Genomic DNA, 25,717 nt, shown 5'->3' with positions numbered 1-25,717 from the left:
TTGTCTTTATCCCTTGGTTGTGGGTAGAGGTTCTACTATGAAGCCAAGGCAGTTTAAAAACTGCCACGGAGGGCAGTGGACTAGATAGGAGGCAGAGGGATGCTTCCGGTGGTCTTTAAAAAGAACTGCATGGACGTGTGCCAGCCACCGGGCCTGTGACTCCCGTGCTTCAAGTTGAGGCAGGCAGGCTAGGTATCTGAGAGAATAAACTTAAACAGGGCCATATGGCCCGGTTGGCCACATCTTCATCTCTTCAGCTGCCTCCTGCAGGGCATGGTGACATCTCACTGGCAAGGCCCCGGGAGCCACCCTTCTTCCTCTGCCTCTTGTGTTGTCCTGGTATCTGTCCCAGTGTCTGCTTCAGAGTAAAGATTTGAAAGGTTGAGACTCAGGGCTTGAATTCCACTGTCATCATTTCATATTCTGTCAAGAGGCAAATGCTTGTTTCCAATGTAGCCAGCTTATCACCACCACTACCATCACCACTACCACCATCACCACCACCATCACCATCATCACCATAACCACCACCACCACCATCACCACCATCACATCACCATCATCACCATAATCACCATAACCACCTCCACCATCATCACCATAACCACCTCCACCATCACCACCACCACCATCACCACCACCTTCACCACCATCACATCACCATCATCACCACCACCTCCACCATCACCACCACCATCACCACCACTACCACCTCCACAACCTCCACCACCTCCACCACCACCATCACCACCACCATCACCACCATCACCACCTCCACCACCACCATCACCACCACCTCCACAACCATCACCACCATCACCATCACCATCACCACTACCTCTACCATCATCACCAGTACTACCACTACCACCACCACCACCACCACCACCACCACCACCACCACCACCACAGCGCTTACCCTAGAGCTTTAAAGGAGCCTTGGATCACTTGCTACTCTAACCTGTCTGAGCAGCTCTTCTGGGTCAGGGGCTGCTGTCTTTGGATCTGGGTCTGCCTGAAGGAAGGCCAGGTTTACACACCAAGCCTTCTTCCGGGTTCTCATGGCTCTTAACTCCAGAAACTTCCAGCCTCACTACAAATTGGTCTTGGGATCAGACTAGGTGGTGTGTGCCTAGTGGATCTCTGGTCAAGGTCAGCTAGTCTACGTTGTGATTTCCAAGCCAGCCAGGGTCACACAGTGTGATCTTGTCACACAAATATAGAACTAAAGTAAGTGTGCTTGCGAAGAAATTCACACTGAGCTGCAAAACTTATTGAGGCTGATTGGATGTTTGTAAGAGCTAACATTCATCTCCTGGGACAACATGCTCAACATTGCATGTATCACATCATGTATGTAGTGTTCTGTCATTGTAACAATACCTCAGATAAACAAAAAGAAACTGGGCTGCCGAGAGCCTCAGGGAGTAAAGGCTTTTGCTGCCAAGTCTGACCGGAGTTCAGTCCCACACAATGAAAGGAGAGACTCAACTCTCACAAGTTATCCTCTGATCACATGTGTACTGTGGCATGTACATGCACCCAACACACACATGCACACACGCACACACACATACATACACACACACACACGCACGCATGCATGCACGCATGCACGCATGCACGTACGCACGCACACACGCACACACGAAGTGCAAAAATATTTTAAGAGAGAAATAGGGCTTCAGGGATAGCTTAGTGGTTCAGGTACTTGCCAGATGAAGACCTGAGTTTGTAACTTGTATAAATGCCAAGTGGACATGGTGGCCTCCTGTAATTCTAGATTTAAGACAGAGATGGGCATCTCCAGAGCAAGCTGGCTAGCCAGACTACCCACATCGCTAGATCTGGTGTGTCTGAGAAAAGTCAACCTTGGGCCTTCATGTTCATGTACTCATACGTGAATGAAAACAAATTGAAAGAGACAAAAGTTTATTTTGGTTCATGTCTTAGTCAGGGTTTCTATTCCTACACAAACATCATGACCAAGAAGCAAGTTGGGGAGGAAAGGGTTTATTCAGCTTACATTTCCACATTGCTGTTTGTCACCAAAGGAAGTCAGGACTGGAACTCACACAGGGCAGGAAGCAGGAGCTGATGCAGAGGCCATGGAGGGATGTTCCTTACTGGCTTGCTTCCCCTGGCTTGCTCAGCTTGCTTTCTTATAGAACCCAAGGCCACCAGCCCAGGGATGGCACCACTCACAATGGGTCCTCCCCCTTCATCACTAATTGAGAAAATGCCTTATAGCTGGATCTCATGAAGGCATTTCCTCGATGGAGGCTCCTTTTTTTGTGATAACTCTAGCTTGGGTCAGGTTGACACACAGAACCAGCCAGTACAGGTCAGTTCAGAAGTGCCAGTCCTTGATGGATTCACCTTGTTCCTCTGGCCTGCACAGATACAACACAATCCTGGTAGGGAATGTGTGAAGGAGTAAAACCACTTCACAACCAGGAGGCAAAGAGTGGATGAGAAAGGCGGGGGCGGGGTCCCATGATTGCACTTAAAGACACACCCTCTGCTACAGGTTCTCCCATGGGGCCTACCTTCCAATAGCTCAGGGCCTCCAAGTGCCTCTAACACAGTGGTGTGGGGACATTCGATCCCTAGAAGCATTACTCAGCCCCCACACGAGAAAGCAGGGGCTCCAGAGCTTGTTCAAGGTCACATAGTCAAGGCAAAGTTGAAGGCCACCCTTTAAAACTAACCGCAACGTTTGTGAGCAAGAGTTCTAAAGGTAAATGTGCTATGTGTGTGAATGGAAACACACAGCATACTATTTAACATTTGAATGTTCTGTGCACATGCATGATGCTGTATGGCCACCAATGAAGGGTATCCACAGATCAGTCACTCCCCAGGTCCCACATCCAGCATTTGGCAAACTTCTCAACTGTTTATTCTCCAGGCTTGTCCGGTGGCTTTTTGTGTCTGGCTTCTTTCACTTAGTAAAGAGCCAAGGTCCACCCATGTTGAAGAATGTCAACACTCCACTCCTCTTCGAGGCTGAGTAATAGTGTGTCGAACGGAGAATCTATATTTTGCTCATCTGCCTATCAATTAGTAAACGGAGGTGTGTCCTTCCACGGCACGATAGCAGTAGCCTTGTCTATAAGGAATAGGACAAGGAGTAAGACTTCATCAAACCAGCTGGGAGAGCCTGGAGTAGGGGTCCAAGTGACAATAATTTGGAAATTCTCAGTCTGGCTATGTGGCTGTAGCAATAGGCAGAGTCATGAGGACAGATGTAAATGAATTTCTAAAGCTCTCCCCCACAGCAGGGCTGTTAGGACAGAAGGGCTTGGATGGGCTCTTGGAATTTAAGGACCTCTGTTCCTTACGCCTGGCCCTATACTGTGCATTTCACTGAACACAGTGTGGAAAAGTGGGAAGCAGACCCCAGGGTCCTTAAGAGAGTAAGTGGTCCCTCGAAAAAACAAAACTGACCAGAAAAACAATGTGGCCCCTGACTCACTAACCCTCATTGCCTCAGCTCACCTGTTGTCTAAAGTGGTTGTCCTCCTTTATCATACTCTACACACACACACACACACACACACACACACACACACGCGCGCGCGCACACACATGCATACACATACATACACACACGTGGGCACATACATGCATACACACACACATTCACACACACATTCTCACACACACACAGGCACACACATGCATACCCACACACACACACACTCACACACACGCACATGTCAGCATGCATGCACGCACTCCTATATACAATTTCCCATGATGTAGTGAAAACAAATCAGTCTAGTTTGAAAACATTTGACTAGCCCAAGGTTCCCTCAAGAGGCAAAGTCATGTGGTGATTTAAAACAAGAATTTTGGAAGATCAGCAAGACCTGGATTTGAACATCATCGTTTGTGGGTGCAGGTGATTCACCTTTAGTGTCTTTGCCCTGTGAACCAGTGCACATCTGTGGATCTTCCACTGATATGTGAAATGTCACACGCAGTACATCGAGAGTAAGCAATATTCTCAATTAGCAGAGGCCAGAGCTGTCCTGAAAGGTTATCAGCATCAACATGTAGTGAGGTTTCCTGGACGAATCAAGAACAGTATCCAGGCTGTCCCATAACATGAAACCATAAACTCGGATGTTTCCAGGCTCCCCACCTCCTGGAATTCCCACAGGCTTTGAATCTCTTCAGTCTGGGCTAGAAGAAGAAAGTACTCATATACAATGTTCCCATCTGACACCTCTTCATGTTGGTACACACCTGGTCCTGTCCTGGAGAGTGGCTGGGGATGGGACAAAGGGGGATGTGCCAGTGACAGGTCACAAAGGGAGAAGGGGATAAATATGGCTGTCAGGGGCTTCAGGCTCTAGTGTCACTTCTCCTAGTAGGGCTGCAGTTTGTAGACTCTCAGGGAGTTTTCAAAAAAAAATCACAGGTGGAGGTCGAAGGGGTTTTAGACCCTGGAGAGAACCTCCCTGGAGTCTACCCTGCATCTTTGGAGAGGTTGGACTTGGGTCCAGGCACCCAACAGCACCCCTTGCCAATCATCTGTGCTCCCACCCCCAGCCCAGGCCTCTTGGAGGCTCTGAGGCAAACTGGGGGCTTGTGGGGTGGGGTTGAGAAGACCTGCTGTACGTGCCACCTCTGTGACCCAGGAGCACTGCAGCTCCCCTCATCTGCGGAGACCAAGAAAGACACAGAAACCCACCTTGCCAGCGAACCTTTCTTGACAAAAAAATGGACAGGAAGAGTGAGTCTCTGTTACCGTATTATACAGCCCAGAACGGTTCTGGGGTTGGCATGTTCAACACCACCATGGGGAAATTACAGCGGCAGCTACACAAAGGAGAGTATGACATATTCAAGTACGCACCAATTTTCGAGAGTGACTTCATCCAGATCACCAAACGTGGTGAGGTGATTGACGTCCACAACCGGGTCCGAATGGTGACTGTAGGCATTGCATGCACCAGTCCCATCCTTCCACTCCCCGACGTCATGCTACTGGCCCGACCAGCACCGTGCGAAGATGTTTCTGGCCGTGGTCTGTCCAGCAACAAGGGCAAAAAACGCAAGACCTTGGAGCTCACTAGGCTCCTCCCTTTGAAGTTTGTAAAGATTTCCATTCACAAACGTGATAAACAGCAGCTACGCCTCAAGTTCGCTACTGGCCGTTCTTGCTACCTGCAGTTGTGTCCCCCTCCCGAAAGCAAGGACGATCTCTTTTACTACTGGGAAAAACTGATTTACCTCCTGAGACCACCCGTGGACAGTAACAGCAGCACCTACGCCATCCCTGCAGGGGACATGATGAGCATGCCTCTTCTGGATGAAGAACATAAGATAACTCAAAAAGCAGACACCCAAGGGAAAAAGGAGCCAGACCAGGTCAGTGTCAAAAGCCTCACTGTCGCCACAGAGATGAGTGAGATCAGCTCTTCTGCTTTTGCTGGTGGGGAGGGAATCCATCATGACTCTCACATAGCCACTGTTGTGTCCAGGGTACCCACACCCAAAATGAACTCAAAAGTCCTTTCCAGAGAGTCAGTAACAGGGGCGATAGTGGGTGACCTAGTGGGCACTTTCAGCTTGCCAGCAAACAGATCCATAGGCTCTGGACATAAAAACAAACCCACAGCAGGGGAGACCGTCATGGGAGCAAGAGGAAGTAAAAGCTATTTGACCATCACAAGTGCTGGCAAGATGTCACCAAAGAGCATGAAGATGGCCTTGTCAGGGGTGGCAAGCAAGTCCTTGGAGTATATTCCCAATTCATCCTCCAGCCTCTCCCGAAAAGAGATCATGACCATAACAAATTCAAGAATAGAGACTACTGGAAAGCCTGCTGGGGAAACAGCAAACGAGCCAGTCCCAGTCATCCTTTCCTTGACCGTGCCAAGCGAAAGCCACTCGAGTGAAGACAGCAGTCATCGGAAAGCCTACACAGCCAAAGTGCGTAAGGAAAGGAGAACAAGAAGGGACCAGAGAGCAAAGGAAAGAGTTAGCAGCAGGGGTGAGCATCACCACAGGACAGGAGAAAGTCGCAAGACAGCAGGGGACAAGGAGTTTCGAAAATCAGTCGGCCACAGAGGCGGCAGCAATGACAAGAAGGACAAAGGGAGCAAGCGCAGCAGGTCACACAAAGGGGTCAGCCACATCCCCATCACGAAGGAGTCCCGGAGCTCCCACAAACTGGGCCGGACCCTCTCCACTGCCAGCTCTGTCTCTACGAACAAGAGGATGGGCAGAATCAGCTTGTTCCTGAGAAACATCAGAGCCAACCTGGCCGCAAAAGGCCTGGCACCACAGCGTGGCCAAGACATAGACATCATATCCAAGACATTGGAGAAAACCGATGTGAACGCCGTCATGGAGACAGAGGATGGCCAGGGCCTGGAAATCATTGATTCCGTGACATCCGAGGTCATGGAGACAGTGACCTTTGAAGCTCATTAAAGTACAACTCAGAGCCCAAAACGGCAAAGAGGAGCCCCTGGAGTCCACTCCAGCTTCCTCAGTGCAGTTTAAATAAAGAACCATTCTGCCTGGAAAGGGCGGTCTGCATTTCCATACCCAGAAGTTCAGGAGTGACCTCATAGTGAATTCTGTGATGTCATTGTGAGACTCCTGGCTGCACCTGGATGAGAACTCCCTCTCCTTGATGTGGCTGCTTACAGCTATGGCTGCTGCTGTACTTGTGTTGTGATAAGGTCTGGGTCTAACTGGGGCTGGGAGAAAGGATCAGCACTGGCTAAGACGGCCTGTACTTAGCAATTCTGCACACACCCCTGCACCTGAGACTCACACGTGTCTGCACTTGGGTGTTTCTGTCAGGAATATATGTTTTGAGAGGAAGCTATGAGAATATTCCTAGTAGAATGATTTAGTATCCCAATTCTGAAAACAGGCCAAATAACAAAATAAGAGTTTATACTTATGTACTAGGTGGGTTATTCAGGCCACGCAACATGGGTACACTTTTCTCATAATGTAGAAAAGGAGCAAATCAGACAATAGGGTATCATTTCATTGATAGGATAGTTCAGAAACAAGACAAGGTGAAGGCAGAGCAAAGACTTGGGAGTAAGATGGATTCAAGACTTTCAGAGGGTGTGTGTGTGTGTGTGTGTGTGTGTGTGTGTGAGAGAGAGAGAGAGAGAGAGAGAGAGAGAGAGAGAGAGAGAGAATATGGTGTCTGTGTTTGTGAGAGAAAGAATATGGTGATAGAATGTGTGTGTGTGAAAGAATGTGGTGTCTGAGAATGTGAGAGAAAATATGATGAATGTGTGTGTGTGTGTGTGGGGACTGTTTGTGTGTGTTGGGGGTGAAGTATGGTGTGCGTCTGTGTGTGTTTTTACACATCCATGGTCAGCATGTGGAGGTCAAAAGGACAACACTTTTGGAGACTGGTTCTCTCTTTCCATTATGTGGGTCCTGGGGAATCAAACCCAGGCCACCAAATTTGGTATCTGGCACCTTTCCTGGCTATATTTAAGGAGTGAGTGCATTGGTGATTGTTTTTAAACTTTATTATCTCAAATGTCAGCATTGTAATCAAGATTTCCCCAAATATATCTTAAATCTTTTTCCTTATGTAGCAACCTTTTCTTAAGATTCAAGAAACCATAACTGGTTATTAGAAAAAGAATGTGAGGGAGGTAACTATGTCATTGTTCAGTGGGACCTTTGCAGGACAGGTCACTCCAGTCCATTCCTTAGGCAGAGTCCTATTTGAGGAACAAGAAGAATGGGTCCGGTCTAGGCTGGCCACCAGACACTGACAGGGAAACTCAGGAGGGATGGGCACTATCTATTGATCAAGAGGAGAAGGGGATTGTGGGGTCACAAGATTAGATATAGCCTGACCGTGTGCATTGGTTTTTGAACTACAATAGAGTCTCAGCTGCTAGTGACCCTGTCTAAGAAGGGTCCAGATCACCCTTTAGGCTGCCCCTGGCCTGGGTTTCTGTTTCCCAGCCCTGCAGCTATAAACAGACCTCCTGCCTGGAATTCCAGACCTCGGTTCCCATCTCTCAAGCTACTAATTAACTCTTGAAAGGCTGAGCAGAATTGTTTCCTCATTACCAAATCTTCCAAATGTTCTGTAGCTTAAAAAAAAATTCTCAAAGCTCTGTCTGGGAGACTATGAGCCTCCAAGTTCAAATCCTTAAGGCCAGCACAGACTTGAGCTTTGAGTGGGAAGAGTACGGTGGGCATGGGGGTTGAGGGCTTGTGGCTAAGAAGGGAAGCTCGCTCAAGACCAGTCCACTCCAACCATTTCCTCTAGCCAAAGGAGCCTCTTGATCCCAGTTCAAGAGACTACTGGAGTGAGTCAAGTTTTTCTCAAGAAAGGAGGGAGCATGCAGATTAGACAGGGCAGCTACTCTGAGGAAGTCAGTCATGGAATCATTAACCCAGAGCTCCAAGGAGACTGAGTAAACGTCCCGAGGGAGGTTTACTCTAGCCATCCTATCCCTCGACTGGAAAGGTGTGGAATTTACTAAAGTCACATCACACCTCTCTAATTTGAGGATTTCTACACAGGTTAAGTGCGAGTCTGCCAGACAAAAAGAAAAAAACTAAAACCTCACTATTTGAGTAACTCTCAGCTAAAATGCTCCCTAGTGTTCTCGCAATCCTCCACCCATTCTCGCAGTCCTCCACCAATCCTCGCAGTCCTCCACCCATTCTCGCAGTCCTCCACCCATCCTCGCAGCTCACCGGACACATCTGCATTTTGGAGGACTCTTCCTGTGGCCTGGGGAGCCATGTGAACACTCAGGGCAGGGCCTGATAGGGAGTCAGATCTCGGTGGCTCCAGGGTATAGAGCTGAGGGCCCGGGCTGGGGGTGGGGGTGGGGGCTGGGGCCTAGCCGGAGGATCGGGATCCTATAGGGAGGCTGGCTAGAAAAAAGGAGCCCGGGGCTGCTATGGAAAGAAAGGTAGAATCAGGATACATAGCGGAGATGAAAAGGCAATTGTCCTGTTCCCAAGACTGAAGGCCATGTTTTAGAACTGTGCTACACTCATCTAGAGTCAGCAGAGTGAACACTAGGGGTGTCTCCTCCCTTAGCGGGAGCCTGTAAAGGCTGCAAGACAGGAATCTCCATATCGTCAAGGAAGACGTGTGTTAGTGGATAAATCAGCTTGGGGGTAAAATCAAACAAACAAAAACCCACGTAGGGCATTAAGAGTGGGGGGATGAGGGCTGGTGGAGTGGTGGTGGGCTTTGGAATCTACATTCCTTGGAGAGAGGAGAGACGAAGAGTTAGGGAGGAGTAGGGGCAGGCTAGAAGCTCCAGCAGCCTCCAGGGGTGAGTTGCTCAATAGAGCCCCTTGTGGCCATATGCTGTTACTGCCCCTTGGTGCTTGGTTTAGGGGAACCAGAGTGGTTGTTTGAGTGACAGCCACCTTTCCCTTTACCACACCACAATTTACCTAATGCTGATTCACTGGTAATCGGCCCGTCCATCAGGGGCACCACCCCTGCAGCAGGTAGCAGCAGAGGTGACACTGGGGAAGCTGGCAAAGAGGGTGTGCCTCGTCCAGGCAACTGCAGGCTCTGGACCCCTGACGGGGATGGGAGAGTCCAATCAATAATAGGCAGGGTGGGGTTAGTGTTACGCTCCCTCTGCAGCCTGGAAATCATCTGAGAAATGATTATTGAATACCAATTATGGGCAAGATGGGAACCACAGAGATGGCCCAGCACACACATGGTAAGGTAACAGCAACCAAGCCGGCCTGAGGCGTAGCTCAGATTAGAGTATTTGTCTGGTTTGTTCGAGGCCATTTCCAGCACCGCAAAACGAAACAAGGTGTGTAGTGGTGGGCAGTTTCATGGGAGGCTTCGGTGTGAAAGGGAAGCTTGAGGGAGGACTGGAGCGCTCTGCAGAAGCAGCGGCCTGGCAAACAGAAGGATTTGAGAGATTCCTGTAGATGGCAGCCCATGGTGGTTGTGTGTCCGGGCTTAGGGTGTGGTGATCAGGGTGTGAGCAGTGCGGAGAGATGAGATTCATCTGGAGCAAGGAAAGGCCTACACCCTAGGGGAGAGCCCAGAACACCTCACACCTGGCACCCCCCCCCCCCAATCGTCCCGATCACAAATATGACCTGTGACCCCGGAGTAGCACAGCTGGCTTCTTCAGGATCAGAAAAGCACAGGAATCCCAGGTTCCTTCCTCTGCCAATTTGGAGAGTTTGACTGCGCTGCGGAGGTACGAATCTCCACACATGCTTCTCCACAAGGGATTGTCAAGGTACTGACACCTCTTATCCTGAGGGCAGCTGAAGGACAAGGCCTGTCAATGCCAGGAACCCCAGTCTATGTCCAGTCTATGTGCCATTCCAGGACTGCACCTCGGTGGACAGGCACACACAGATGTATGAGGCTGACCCCCCTTCACCCCATTCTCTTTCCCACTGACACCATAATGATTCAGGAAGAAATGAGGAAACACAGCTTTCTCCTCAGCCCTGGGGATTACAGGCCTTTGTGTGTGAGAGTCAACTGGACCGCATATACAGCCTCATAAAAGTTTTTTAAAATGTACATTTGGGGTTGGGGATTTAGCTCAGCGGTAGAGCACTTGCCTAGCAAGCGCAAGGCCCTGGGTTCGGTCCCCAGCTCCAAAAAAAAAGAAAAAAAATTTACATTTATGTGTGTGTGACTTTCTGAGTTTGTGTGCACCACATATATGCAGATTTTTGTGGAGCCACAGGGCATCAGGTCCTCTGGGATTAGAGTTAGAGGTGGTTGTCAGCCACCCAACATGGGTACTAAGAGCTGAACTGGGGTCACACTAGGCATGGTATAGCTTACATGATATCATAATGTATAGAAGATGTATAGCTTTATTGTAATCCCTTAGTGGGCAAAATTAAAAGTTGGCTTCCAGGGATGAAGATTTGGCTCATGGGTTAAGAACATTGGCTGCTCTTCCAAAGAACCTAGTTTTGATTCCTGGCACCGCTGAAGAGTGGCCTACCTAGAGTCAGCAGGCAAGACATTCCATACCTGAAGAGTCCTGGATAGCTTCAGTCACATCCAGAGCCTTGAGGGAAACGGCTAACAGGGCGATTGTGTGTGGTTAATTTGGCTTCTGTGAGAACATGTTTCCAGGTCACCGAGAAGCTGTTTCTGAGTGTGTGTGTGAGACTATTCTGAAACATGCGGTCCTGGAGAAAGGCTCATTAAGACTTAGGAAGGCATGACAGAGAGATGGGTCAGAAGAGAAGGGCACTTACCGACAATCCCCACAACCTATGTGGTGGAAGGCAGGAAGGGACTCCCACAGGTGGTCTCTCTCACATCCACACATGTGCTGGGGCATGCTTCCTCCCCTAAGTGAATAAAGGAAGGAAGGAAGGAAGGAAGGAAGGAAGGAAGGAAGGAAGGAAGGAAAGAAAGAAAGAAAGAAAGAAGACAGACTTAGGAAGTAGACAAAATTCACAGGCTCAGGGAGTAAAGCTTTGAAATACCCGTAGAATCTCAGTATTTGAAAGACCCCTACCTAGTGTGATTATACTCAGAGACAAGAGCTGAAGTGGAGGGTCTCAGCCCACACCAGCCGCCTGCAAGCTGTGTAGAGAGCTCCAGGGACACAGGCAGCTGTGGCAAGAGTCCACCCAGGCTGGAATGGGCCGTTCAGTGAGGCAGCTGGTTGAGTCACGTGGTCACTGAGCTTGGGTGAACTGATTTCCTTCGTCTGTCATCAGTGCCCTATCTGGAGTGAGTAGACAATTGTGTGTATTTCCCCAGAAAAAGTCACACAACACTAACCCAGCTTTAGTCCCCTGGAACAACTCCCCCCACATTTTGTTGCCTGGGCAATTCATAACATCAGGCCACCACAGGGACAGCCTGGCTTCTCAACAGATATGACCTCCACTCTGGCTTACCGAGAGGCAGGAGGACTGCTCTGCTCTTTGTAGAGAAATGGACAGGTCACGTGGATCCCGTGGGTCGGGGAGAGAGCACTCTGGATGGCTACATTATTACTACTCTGGAAAATACTATTTGCTGCTTCCAGGTATGAACCCTCCCTAATGAGGTGACTCTGGCCTGGATGCAACTGACGACCCTGGGGTAACTACAAGGGTCATCTTGAAGTTCTTCTCTCTTTTACTCCTCCTCCTTTTCACTTCATTTTCTAACTCTTCTCCCACTTCTAGATACGTCTTTCCTTCCCAGGTCCACCCGCCCCTTCCGAATCTTCAAGTGCTGGTTCTTAGGAAGCTGAGAGATTATTGGGACACCAAGACCACAGTACATCAGTCCTGGAAGGGCTTGACTAAGCCCAGATGTGCTTTATGTAGGAGGAAGCTGGGGCTTAGAGAGGGACTTTCCCGAGGCCCTGCATACAGCAAAAGCTTAGTGACAGTAGATCTCCAAGGTCTGCAGCTTCTGTCCACATCGGAACCAGTACCTGGAACCAAACCGGCTTTGTTTCAGTTTGCGTCTGCTATCTTACCATTGTAGGATTCTTAGCTTCTTGGAACCAGTCCCAGCCCCAGACTCTAGACACAGATGGAGGATTATGGGTAGAGAAAGTGAGGAACAATTCAGTCACCTCATGTCCCGCGCTATCGTCTCGCCAGCAAGAACACACGCGGACACCAGGATCCTTCTGCAGCAAAGTGTTTATTACATCTTGAAGAGGAGAGACTGGGGCCCAGAAAGGTGCTGCTTATAAAACCCTAGCACGGCGCGTCCACACCTGATTGGTCGCTTACCCATGATCTCACTGGCACGCCCCGGGGTGGGCAAAGACTTGGCGCTAACACACTCTTGCACATGTGCACACAGCTAGTTTCCTGAAAGGAAGTCAGGCTGGCGCAGCGGAAGCCAGCGCCATCTTGTAATGGCGAATGCTATCCTGGCTTTCCACGTGGGGCGCAGCGGAAGCTAGCGCCATCTTGTGATGGCGAATGTTATTGCGGCTTTCCGCAACCTCATTTCCGATTATTAAATCCAAGGACTTGAGTCTCTAACATCAGCCAGCAGCCCATAAACCAGCCTTGCAATCTGCAGGGATCTCGGGACGCTGAGTGTGGCTCTTGCTGGCCTGAATCTAAAACGATATGGTAATCCATGAGGCTGATTGTGTGGCTTAGCCGAGAGACAGCGTCTGTTAGGATAAGGTCCGTGTCTCCTGAAAACTCCCAAACTAAGCTTGGCCAACGGTGGGAATTCCAGGTTGGGCCACCCGATGTCTCAAAGCATTGAGCAGTTGGATCCTTGAGAAAGGTTATCTTTGTGTAGTCCTGGCTGTCCTGGAACTCACTCTGCAGAGCAGGCTAGACTTGAACTCAGAGATCCACCTGCTTCTGCCTTCAAAGTGCTGGGACTACCACATCCAGTTCAAGCAGTCCTTGGATCTTACAAGGAAGAGCAAGTGTGGGCTTGAGGCAGGGGTGAGAGCACAGTTTAGCGGTTGACTGGATAGTTAACCTAGAGAGGGACCGGCTAAGAACCCTCTCAGTGGTTTCCTAACCTCCTCAGGTACAGCTCTGCAATGCAGTAACCAGCAGGCCAGACAGGAGGACGCTGTCCAGAAGGCCAGCAGCCATTGGTTAACTGGTGTCTTCCTTGCTTTTCTGTTGCTGTGATAAAAAGGCATGAATGAATGAATGAATGAATGAATGAATAAATGTGGTTTTTGGAGTACACTTTGGCTTGTAATTCCAGAGGGTGAGTGCACACCTTGCTGCCGCTCAGGCTGCTTCATTCCGGCAACAGTAGGGTAACTACCACAGAGCTCAGTGCTAGACAGCGGATGATTGCTGTGAAGAACCCAGCCGTGCTGCTCTCTAGAAGGATGTGGGAGATTTGGGACTTCTGGACAAGGAAGGGGCCTGAATGCTGTGCACAGAACATAATAACCAATCTGGTGGTGCGGTGGGGAATGCGGACCATAGCAACCTGTCTCGTGGGGTGACAGAGGGAAGCTGGAGGTCACTCCTGGGATGAAAGAATCAGTCTTTTTACTGCTCCTGCCCCAAGAACTTGCCTGAAAAACTAACTTTAAAAAGCAGTGGACTAACTTATTTGGTAGAGGAAGTTTCAGGACAGTGTAACGTGAGTCTGTGGAATGGTTATTACCAATAACTCTTATGCAGTTCTACAATGAAAAAGAACAAATGGGTCGCTGGGTGGGGGTGGGAGGGAGTACAGTTAGAGAGAAAAACAGAAGTAGGAATTTTGATGCAGAGAGAGCCAAGCTTGGCCAGCGCTGAAAGAGAGACTGCTATTGTGAAGTAGATTATCACCATTAAAACGCTCTGTGGCCTGAACTGGGACAAGAATGATGTTCCTGGGGTCAAGACCTGATCCAACGAAGCTTCCAATGCTTGAAAAGGAGACTAGGGGCTTTCTGCTCCTAGAAAGTGTGAGCATGCAAAGTGGCCACAAATGTGATTCCAGGGGACAAGCATTCATCCCTGGCTGGCAGCTGAGCATGGCAGTCCTGTTCCCTGGGCACCGGATTTTAGAGCCACAAAACTCAGGAGGGGGTCATGGAGTCTGTGGTTCCAGGGAGCCACTGAGGCCAGGAAGTGTGTGGGTTGACATCATTATGCAGGTGAAGGCAGACAAGATAAAACAAGGCCTGTCATTGGACGAGAAGCAAGGGAGGTGGGAATAGAAGTTTTAGAAGGAAAGGGAGGGTTGGGGATTTAGCTCAGTGGTAGAGCGATTGCCTAGCAAGCACAAGGCCCTGGGTTCGGTCCTCAGCTCCAGGGGGGTAAAAAAAAAAAGGAAAGGGAGAAGCAGAAGAGAAGGAGTTGGGAGAACATGGCAGCAGATGTTAAGATTCTTCTCTGTGCATAGATACAGGTGATTATGACTATTTTTAAGAGATGGGTGTGTATAGGATTTTGTGCTGTCTAGATGGGCAAATTATATCTTATCAATTGGATCAGAGGTTATTGTGTGGTGTGTTCTTTCATGTGGTAACTTAATTGAGTTCAAGAGAAGGTGCGGTGGTGGGAGGCACCAAGCCCGCCACGGAATTGGGATGTGTGTGCCCGGCGTGGTAACAACCCACCAAGAGAACTGTGAGTGAAAGCTAAGCAGCGTGGCAAGGTGCCACACTGGAATGGCTCGTGGACCTCCCGGGTTAGAGAGTACCATGGAGGCCAGCGAGGAGCTGCTGAGATAAATTAGCGCTAGTTCCTACGGCCCTCCAGAGCTGGAACTAGCAGGAGAGCAACCGCCCAGGCACGCAGGAATGGTCGCACCGATTTTTTAATGATTATTGCGACAGAAGTGTGGCAGGGATGTCTCTGAATGAAGCCCCAAGAGGACATAAAGATCTGAGAAGCCTTTGCACACAATGGTGACGGTGAATGTTGGACATGTTTGGAGAGCTCGATAGATGCTGAGGATGCCAGAGTCCAGGTGTCTGCCTGGAAAAGCTGCATACAGGGAGTGGAACCTGCCGGTGAGACGGGGGCGGGTATGTCAGGCAGCAATGCTGGGACTGCACAGCCACCTAAACGTTTTGAGGTTTAGGATTTGGGATTTTCCCTCCTGGGTTTCAGTCTTGCTTTGATCCAGAATTTCCTCACTGTTCCTCAGCTCCTCCTTTTAGAAAGTGAATGCATCCTGGGCCGCCCACTGTAGGCGGGGAAGTGTGTGATTTGCTGTGTCATTTTGGGGGAGGAGTTACAATGAGAATTCTCACTGAATCTCCAAAGAGACTGGACGACTGGACTTTTAAACTTGTCTTGAAAATGTTACAGCTATGAGGATCTTTGGAGTTGGGCTAAATGCATTTTGTTTATGATGTGGCTATGAGCATATGGGGTCCAGGGAGTGGAATGTGGTCTGAATGAGAACTGGTTTCCCAGGTGGTGGTGCTATTGGGGGAGATTTAGGAGGTGAAGTCTTGCTGGGGGCAATTGTTTGTTTCTGTCTTAATGGGGCTTCCCTTTAGAATAGTCTTACCTCCCCGTGAACATCCTGTTGGTTTACTTTCCCCTTATATTCTATCTTTAAAGACTTCTAGGCCTGGAGAGATGGCTCAGTGGTTAATAGCACTAACTGATCTTCCAGAGGTCCTGAGTTCAATTCCTGGCAACCACATGGTGGCTCACAATCATCTGTAGTGGGATCCTATGCCTTTCTTTGGTAAAGACAGTGATAGCGTACTCACATACATAAAATAGGTAAGTTTTTTGTCTTTTTTTTTTGTTTGTTTGTTTGCTTTGTTTTTTTTTTTTTTTTTTCTTAAAGAAGTTTTTAAGTTGGAAAGTCCTAACCCGGGAGAAAAGTGCCACATGGCCTTGAACTTCTGATCTTTCTGTCCCAAGCTCTCCACTTTATGAGGTCCTGGGAATCGACCCAGAGCTTTGTGCGTACCAGGCAAGCACTGTACCAAGACACAGCCCCACCTTCCTGAGTGTCAACTCACTAGCACCTGGCAGCGTGGCTGTCATTTAAAAGACATCTCAGTCATCCTAGGGTGGAGTCTGGGCCCCAGCAAAGACCAAACCAACCAATCAAAAAACAACCTAATGCTCGCCCAACCAAAGAAGATAGGAATGGCTCTTGGGAGATTAGCAGACCAGATCCTCTTGCTTGAATCTCACACTCCCTAGAAGCCACCTCCCCTGCTCATTTCAAGCAGCCATGCAGTGCTCGCACACCGGCTTACCTCTGTACCCAGCTCTTGTTCCTTTGCAGCCCTCCGGCGTTTCTTACCTTCCTTCTGTCCCATGAGCTGCCTTGTCTCCCACCAGACACCTTCCTTCCTCCTTCCACATTGCCCGCCACCCGTCTCCAGCGTTCCCTTACTTTCATCCAGTTCTCTTCTCTTTCCCGGCTCACTTATAGCCTCTACTCAGAGTTAAAGATCTCTGTTCTGATCAACGCCTCCTCCCGACACCCAGCTGTTCTTCCCATTATGTGACTCTATGCCTCTCCTAGGCTCTCACGTGTCAGCATTGAAGCCTCAGATCCAGACGATAGAAAACCACCTCTGGCTGCCTTCCCAGTGGATCCAGGAAGAGGATTTGCAGGCCTGGAGATGGTTCAATCTCTTGCTGACAACTGAAGACCAGGGCTGCCCTCATCTGCTACTTCTTGGGGGCACAAAAGCTGGAGTCCGTTTACACTGATGCCCTAACTTACTTGGACTTTGGAGGGCCAAACTGGGCATGCTAATTTATGCAAACTAGATGCAAATTACCACGACCCTGGATTTACTGAAAATCTGAGGCTCCTCTGCTAGGAAGACTTAGGGAAATTTTGGAATCTACTTCCCAAGAGAAATATAAAAATAGAGTTGCTTTCCGCTAGGGGTGAGGGGTGTGGCTGGAAGCTATTGGAGGAAGGTGCAGAGGGTAGCTTCCGTCTCGGGCTCTACATCACCCAACAGCAGAGGAAGTAAAAGTATCACACCACCAAGCCTCCCGCCTTCTCTTTCAGTTCTGAATTATAAGTCAGCTCCAAATCCAGTCACCCCAGAGAGGAGAGCACCTTACCCCAGAGTGTCTGCATCTGTGGGAACAGGAGATTTTTACTGAGGTCCTATTTCTCATGATATTAGCTACTCCTCCTCATGGGCATCTCCTACATATATGCAGAATCCTTTAGTGTGGCTGGTCAAACCAACAGTATGTTCTGGAGCCATGCCAGAGGGAACAGGATGTCTGGATGTTTCTATAAGGAAGACCTTAGAGGGTAGCTCTGGAAGACCTTAGAGGGTAGCTCCGGAGTGAATCAACTCAGGTGTGAAAGAGTCAGGCCCCTCAGTTCCTGAAGTAACTCTAGCCACACTGGGCAGGCCGAGGGAATGATGAGATAAAAGTCCACATAGCATATGGCATGATGTGTGTGTGTGCGCGTGTGTGTGCGTGTGTATGTGTGTTGCATGTGTGCACATTTGTGTAGTACAGATGCATCTGGAGTCCCAAGATCGATGCCACACAGAATCATGTTCTTCTACTTCATCCAGTCAGGCGGGGTCTCTCCATCAGACCCAGAGCTTGCTCACGTAGCTAGCTTTAATGGGCAGCTTGCTCTGGGGATCCCTCCTCCATCTTCCAAGGCTGTGGAGCACAGCAGGGTTTTACATGGGTTCTGGGCATCTGAACTCCTGTTATCACATGTGCATGGCAAGAGCTTTGGGAACCGATCTGTCTCCCAACCTTCTTGTTTATTGTGTGAGCTTATGTTGTAGTGCAGTCATGGAGGTCGCAGGGCAACTGGTGCAACAACTTGCAGGTCTCGGTTCTCTCTGTCCACCAGGCTGGTCCCAGAGAACAAACTCGGGTCTTCAGGCATGGTGTCAAGTGCATTTGCCTGTGCCTTCTTGCATGGTTGACTATTCTCAACTAAGTCACCATTTGCTTGTATTTTCTGTGACTTTCAGAAGAACTGTATCCTTGGATTTTTTCTGACTACTCAGTGGTCTCAGAAGGCAGTCATAAAAGCTTAGTGTTGAGGGGATAGCACCGCCCACAGTGGACTGGACCCTCCCACATCATCAATCAGTAATAAGAAAATGCCCTATAGACTTACCTGGATAGTCTAATTATTTTAAAGATTGATTATTTATTAATTTACTGGAGTACACTGTAGCTGTCTTCAGACACACCAGAAGAGGGCATCAGATCCCATTGCAGATGGTTGTGAGCCACCATGTGGTTGCTGGGAATTGAACTCAGGACCTCTGGAAGAGCAGTCCAAGGCATTTTCTTAATTAAGGTTTCTGTCCTAGTCAGGGTTTCTGTCTTACACCATGGAGCTGTGCTTCAGACTGGGGCACACTCACAGCTCCTCTATGATGTTCGTCCTTGGAAGAGTGGACACTCAGGACACGCTCTCCTTGCAAGAAAGCTCAGGAGTTGAGTCACACAGCAGAACACTCAGGTCCTCTGCGCCTTACTCTCACACACTGACACTGGTCATGAGAGCCAGCATCACGGTGTGAGAATGAAGGTCAGTCCCACAGAGGGAAAAAGGAGGAACACCCGTGATGGTGAGTCTCAGTGTCAACTTGAGATCTAGAATCCCCTGGGAGAAGAGTCCCTCCGCTTGTCTGTGGGGTCATCGTCACTGCAGTCACTGCAGTGGGAACAGTGGGCGGCACCATCCCCAGGGCTGAGATTCTGGACTGAGGAAGAGAAAGTAGGCTGAGCACATGCTCCTCCTCCTCTTTCAGGTCCATTTAATCTTTATGCAGTGTGTGTGTGTGTGTGTGTGTGTGTGTGAGAGAGAGAGAGAGAGAGAGAGAGAGAGAGAGAGAGAGAGAGAGAGAGAGAGAGAACTGGCTTGTTTTATGTGTCAACTTGACACAAGCTGGAGTTATCACAGAGAAAGGAGCCTCCCTTGAGGAAATACCTCCATGAGATCCAGCTGTAAGGCATTTTCTCAATTAGTGATCAAGGGGGGAGGGCCCAGTCCATTGTGGGTGGTGCCATCCCTGGGCTGGTGGTCTTGGGTTTTATAAAAGAGCAAGCTGAGCAAGCCCGGGGAAGCAAGCCAGTGAGTAACATCCTTCCATGGCCTCTGCATCAGCTCCTGCTTCCTGACCTGCTTGAGTTCCAGTCCTGACTTCCTTTGGTGATGAACAGCAATGTGGAAGTGTAAGCTGAATAAACCCTTTCCTCCCCAACTTGCTTCTTGGTCATGGTGTTTGTGCAGGAATAGAAACCCTGACAGAGAGAGAGAGAGAGAGAGAGAGAGAGACAGACAGACAGACAGACAGACAGACAGACAGACAGACAGACAGACAGAGACACAGAGACAGAGAGACACAGAGAGACAGAGAGTCAGAGAGACAGAGAGACAGAGAGACAGACAGAGACAAAGAGATTTGTTTGCAGATGGCATCTGAGTCCCTCTGATCCTGCCCTAGTTTGCTTTCTATTGCTCTGATAAACACCATGACCAAAACACCTTGGAGAGAGAGAGAGGAAAGGGTTTCTTTCAGCTTACAGGTTACACTCCATCACCGAGGGAAGTTAGGGCAGAAACTCAATGCAGGAACGAGGAGGCAGGGACTGAGGCAGAGGCCACGCACAGAGGATGCTCTTTACTGGCTTGCTTCCCATGGCTTGTTCATCCTGCTTCCTTATAGACTCTGGGCCACTCCCAGGGATAGCGCTGTCCACAGTGCACTGGGCCCTCACATGTCAATCACTAATTAAGAAAGAGCCCTGCATCCATATATATACAGCCACCAAAACTAGATAAGATTGATGAAGCTAAAAAATGCATGCTGAAAGGGACCGGATATAGATCTCTCCTGAGAGACAGACACATCCAGAGCGTGTCCAATACAGAGGTCAATGCTAGCAGCAAATCACTGAACTGAGAACAGGACCCCCTTTGGGGGAATTAGGGGAAGGATTGAAAGAGCTTAAGGGACTTACAACACCATAAGAACAACAATGCCAACCAACCAGAGCTTCCAGGGACTAAACCACTAAGCAAAGACTAGACATGGACTAACTCAGGGCTCCAACAGCATATGTAGCAGAGAATAGCCTTGTTGGGGCACCAGTGGAAGGGTAAGCCCTTGGTCCTGCCAAGGTCAGACCCCCAGTGCAGGGGAATGTTGGGGGGGGCGGTAAGTAGGGTGGATGGGGGAAATACCTGTATGGGGGAGGGGGAGGGGGAGGGGAATGGGGGGCTTATGGGCAGGGAACCGGGAAAGGGAATAACTTTGAAATGTAAATAAAAATATATCTAATAAAAGAAAGAAAGTGCCCTGCAGATTTGCATACTGTATAGTTTCTGTCTTAGTTGGGGTTTCTATGATAAAACACCATGACCCAAAGAAACTTAGGGGTGGGGGGGGGAAGGGTTTCTTTCAGCTTATAGTTCCGCATCATAGTCCAACACTGAGGGAAGTCAGGACAGGAACTCAAACAGGGCAGGAACCTGGAGGCCGGAGCTGATGCAGAGGCTGTCATGAGCAGACCGTGGTGCTGCTCACTGGCTTGCTTCTCATGGCTTGGCCAGCCTGCTCTCATAAAATCCAAGACCACCCTCCAGGAGAAGCACCACCCACAGTGGTCTAGATCCTCTTATGTCAATCACTAATTAAGAAAATGCATCACAAACTTGCCTACAGGCAAATCTTACAGGATCATTTTCTCAGGCGAGAGTCCCTCTTCCCAAATAACTCTGTTTTGTGGCAGGCTGCCATGAAACCAGCCAAAACAGTTTCTTTTTTCCACATGGCTCTAGTTTGTGTTGAGGGAACAAACAAACAAATGAACAAACGAGCACAGATCCCCCTGGACCTGGAGTTATAGATGATTGTGAGCTGCCTGACATGGGACCAAATTCAGGTCCTTTGGAAGAGCAGCAAGTGGTCTGTTCCACCTTCCGGTGCTGAGCCACCTTCCGGACCATTGTCATTTAAAACATTAGAGTATCTTTTATTTATTCGTTGACAAGTTCATGTATGCACATAAGGTATCTTGAGCTTATACAGCTCTCCTCACTTCCCCATGGATGTTCAGGGTGTCCTCCTTGCCCCTTTATATCTGTTCCTTTAGTTTTGTTCTAACTAAGGACCCACTGAGTCCCCTTGTGCCAACTGAACTTGTTGACTTGATCGAGTGCAGGTGACCACAGCTGCAGGGAGGGTACCATGCCTACCTCATGCCCTGAAGACAGCACTGCACACCTGGCCTCCCCATCCTCCAGCTGTTACATTCTTTCGGCCTCTCTTCCGCAACCTTCTCAGAGCCTCAGGGACAAGGGTTGATACTAATGCCTCTTTTAGGAGCTGAACATGAAACAAACTGATTCTCAGCACTCGGGCCAGTTATGAGCTTCTGCATTGACTGGGGACCACCGCAGGCAGACACTTCTTTGCTAAGGTTGGCAGCAGCCCTGACCTATGGCTGTGAGCATAAATATTCAGAAGGCAGTTGACAGTGTGCCCATATTAGCAAAACACGACAGTAATAGGTTCCTCCCTAGGTCCTGCGACCTCCTGAGCCTGGGACTTTTGACTAAGTTTACAGTCTTAGGCCTGAATTCCTTTCTTGGGAGCAGGCTTCAAACCCAATCCCAAAGTAGTTAGTTCCCTTTGTGGGGGTCCCTGCAGGTGTCCTGGAAGGCAGGGAAGGAAATGAATCATGCAGAGGTGAGTATACAAACCAGGTTCAGCCTGACTCATCCGGCTGGATCAAACTTCTAGAGTCTGTCTGGTGGTTTATCGCCAGCATGTTTAAACTCGGTACCATCTGGGGAAACTTTCCTGGTCTAATACAATCCCCAGTGCACAAGAGAGTGTAATTACATAGAAATTCAGCTCAAAGTACATGTCATCTCTTCCAGGAAGATGAGTTGGAGAGGTAGGTTCTTGTATTAGCTTAGGAGTCTAAGAAAGGATCTGGTCTGGTCTTGATTATGACAAATACAGAGGTCATTTGGGTTATTTTGTATCTCTGATGCTGGTTAGGGGGTTTTGGGGGAGGCCCTGGCCATATAGATAATGTAAGGGTCATTTAGACTACTAGACATCTCCAGTCCTGATTGTGAGAGCTTGATGTGTCCTGGCGAAACAGAAATCACAGGCCACCAGGCTATTAATCACCTCCAGTTCCCAGTTTTCTGGATGGAAGAACAGGTTTTATGCCCTTTATTTTGAGAGTTCAGTCCTGTGTGCTTAACATTCCTGGTTTCTCTGGAGATCTGTGACTGCAAGGACAGTTTGCTCCCAACATGCCTCTGTAACCTTCATATTCCTACTGTCCAGTTGTCACATCATGCTAGGAAAGGCAGTATTGTAGCACATAGGGTTGACTGAGGGATACAATTGGTATCTGCTCTCAGCTAGCAGCTGGCTTAGCACCCAGCAGGCCTGGTACTGAAGCTACACTTGACTGTAGATACAATGTAGCCAGCTGCTGCGGCTTCCCCACCATCATGGACTGAAACTTCAATCTGTGAGTCAAAAATGAACCCTTCCTCTCTTGTGTTGCCTTGGCCCTGGTACTGTGTCACAGTCACAGTAATATGAAGAAAAACTAGGACACACACATCCATGGGGACACGCAAAAGCAGTACTACCAGAAGAGTAAGGGCAAACTGCACTCCCATAGCTACTCTCCCAGTGATGTTTTCTCTAATGAGGCACTTTGCCACCTCCCAATAGCCTCTTCAAGTCTGATCCAATCTCCACTGGAAATGCCTTCACAGACAGACGCATCTGTAAGTGTACTTTGCTAACCTAGTTGTCTCTCAGTCCAACAAAATTGGCCACAAAGATTAATCCATCTAGGCATCACGTGGAACCACTGTTCCTAGGCTATGCCCTGAAACCCCAATCCCGCCTGTGAATGCTACCCAGCAGGTGGCAATAAGACAATTTGTCCTTGTCTTTGCTCCCATTTCTGTGGTCACCCCAATACCATACACAGGCTTCAGAGGTTCTGATAGCTGTCCTCCAAAGAGGTGAGAGGAAAGACCAGCTGTCTGCCTTCCTTTCCCACGCTCTCTTTGAGGGCTTGGCCAGTGTTTTAGCGCCGCCCACATACCCAAGAAAGCAGTGGCAGTTCCCCGAGTGCTGTGTGATGAGACAAGAAGGTATTTCCTGAAGTCCTCCTTGGACTTCAGAGTCCACCTCCCAGGATTCACACCCAGAACCCTGAGGGTTTGAAACCCCTCTCCTCAGCACACCCTCCACATGAGTGACACTTCGGTCCACATCTTCTCATTTTCTTTTGTTTTCAAACTCTGGAAGCTGTGGGCTGCCAAACACGCTGGAGGTGAGATGCTTGCGTTCCCACACACTGTCTAATGCCAAGACTCCACGATGAAGCAGCAGGAAGCGCCGAGCTGTTGCTTTTTGCTCACCTGGTAATTAGTCATGGTGATTTCAGATAAACGTGACCTCTTCCTTTGTAAGGGAGTGGGGTCTGATGTGGAGGTCAGAGGACAACTTCAGGAGTTGTTTCTCTTCCCCTACCATGTTGGTCCCAGGGATTGAACGCAGATCATTAGATTAGAAGCACCTTGACCTACTGGGCCATTTCTTGAGCCCTTTTTATTGTTGGCAGTACTGGGCTGGAATGTAGCACTTTGCCTGTGCTGGATAAGCACCTTGGCACTGACCCATGGCCCTAGTTCATTACCTCTTGAGACAGGGTTTCACTGAGTTGTTTAGACCTTTAACTTGTTTTGTTGCTGAGCTTTTGATCCTCCTGCCTCAGCCTCTGGAGTAGCCAGAATGATAGGCTTACACCATCAAACCCTGGCTCAACCCAGGCTCACCCCAAGTCCTGCAGAGACTGCAGATAGCTGCATGGCTTATCTGTCTACAGCAACCGACCGCTGTTTCCTGTTGGGGGAATCTCCCATTATGTGAGACATTAGTGGGCGGCCCCACTGCAGATTAACAAAACCAAGGCCTTCTTAGGTCTGACCCAGGTCTGAGCCCCAGACTGGGCAAGGACACATTGTGTCAGACTTTAATTCCTGAAGTACTGAGCAAAGTTTGGAGGCATAAACATTCTTCGAGATGAGGAATCTAAGCCTGACTACATGGTGTTTATTGCACTTCCTGTCTCTTTCCTGTTGTTTCTTCCGGTCTCTCCCTGTGCCTTCCTTTCAGTACACCTCCCTCCCTGGTTATCGACACACACACTGGATTTCTTGTTCTGAGGGTGCTCAGTGTAGCAGGACAAGACTATTGATTACCTATCAGCCAGTGGCTCCCTCTTTATCTATTGCTAAGAGAACCCTGGTCTTTCATTCGCTCACCCATTTTCCTTATGCACACTGACTGGTCAGTCCGATCCCACCATCTGACAAAGTTGGTGTTGTGATCTAGCTGTGGCCAGAGATTGCTGGAAGCCATACTGTGCCCTGTCCCCTTTCTTCCTGCTTCAGGGGGAGCTTGGAGCTGCAGCAGTCATCTTGTTACCAAAAGGAAAATGCTGCAGCTTTGAAGAAAGCCCTGAAAATGAGTGGTGATGCCTTGGTCCCTAGAACGCCATGTGTTTCCCAGACTCCCTCCCTCTGACATGCAGTGTCTGTGTGGATTGTGCTGTCTGGTTCTTTCATTTTCTTGTTCTTTGCAGCTAAAACACTCTGATAAACTGATTCACCCGACTTCGTCGTTTTCACAAGTAATTGACTGGCCACTGTAGGTCCCGGGAGAGGCCTGGAGGATCTGGGAGACCGAGGTGGGTGCAGAGATAGAATCAGGGACACCCTGGGCCTTTTGGGTTTCTCCCTCAACCCCCAATCAGTCTCACCTCAGAGCAGGAGCCAGGGGCAGAGCCTGGATCCTGTCCCCTCACAAAGGGACAAAGGAAAAGAGCAGAGAAGCCTCAGTTAGGCTTGGGTAGGGCTGTGGTCAGGGCTGACTGACAGGCAAGATGTGTCCCGGCAGCTTCTGCCAGAGCTGCTGGTGTTCTGTGTGAGCGTGCGTGCGTGTACACATGCGCTCTGTAGCTTGGCTCCATCCCAGCCTGGGGATAATCGTGAGCTTCTGATCCTTCTGTCTCCCCCTCCTAAGAGCTGGGATTACAGATATGAGCCACCACAACCACCGTATCCATAGAAATCACAAACCCAGGGCTTCATGCATGCTGGGTAAGCACTCTGCTGAATCCCCAACCCTCTTTATGCCTTGTTTGTTTGTTTGTTGAGACAAGGTCTTACTATGTAGCTGTAGCAGGCACTGGATTTTCACATACATGGTCATGGCCTTGAACTCTCGCCTCGCCACATGCAGTTCTTTATACT

At 49.2% G+C, this 25,717-nt stretch overlaps 1 protein-coding gene and 1 long non-coding RNA gene across 3 annotated transcripts; both read left to right on the top strand.

Annotated features, from left to right (window-relative positions):
• The first annotated feature begins 4,361 nt into the window (after window positions 1-4,361).
• Window positions 4,362-6,542, top strand: Garin4 (golgi associated RAB2 interactor family member 4). The gene has a single exon (NM_001109084.1). It carries the CDS (start codon window positions 4,732-4,734, stop codon window positions 6,448-6,450), a length of 1,719 nt encoding a protein of 572 aa, NP_001102554.1. The 5' UTR covers window positions 4,362-4,731; the 3' UTR covers window positions 6,451-6,542.
• A 78-nt stretch (window positions 6,543-6,620) lies between these two features.
• Window positions 6,621-17,400, top strand: LOC148001882 (uncharacterized). Of its 2 annotated transcripts, none has more exons than XR_015636267.1 (3): window positions 6,621-6,704; window positions 15,997-16,164; window positions 16,925-17,400. It is a non-coding gene; the product is annotated as an uncharacterized LOC148001882 (long non-coding RNA). The 2 variants fall into 2 exon arrangements; XR_015636266.1 differs by lacking the exon at window positions 6,621-6,704 and adding an exon at window positions 12,832-13,137.
• Window positions 17,401-25,717: the final 8,317 nt, after the last annotated feature.

Source organism: Rattus norvegicus, chromosome 13, assembly GCF_021556685.1.
Source record: "Rattus norvegicus strain SHRSP/BbbUtx chromosome 13, alternate assembly SHRSP_T2T, whole genome shotgun sequence".
Classification (NCBI taxonomy): domain Eukaryota; kingdom Metazoa; phylum Chordata; class Mammalia; order Rodentia; family Muridae; genus Rattus; species Rattus norvegicus.
Note: the sequence above shows the minus strand (reverse complement) of the source record. Positions and strands in the feature narration are given on the sequence as shown.

Bases quoted from the DNA above. Each gene is read 5' to 3' on its own strand.
- Garin4 (NM_001109084.1), top strand. From the start codon at position 4,732: ATGGACAGGAAGAGTGAGTCTCTGTTACCGTATTATACAGCCCAGAAC.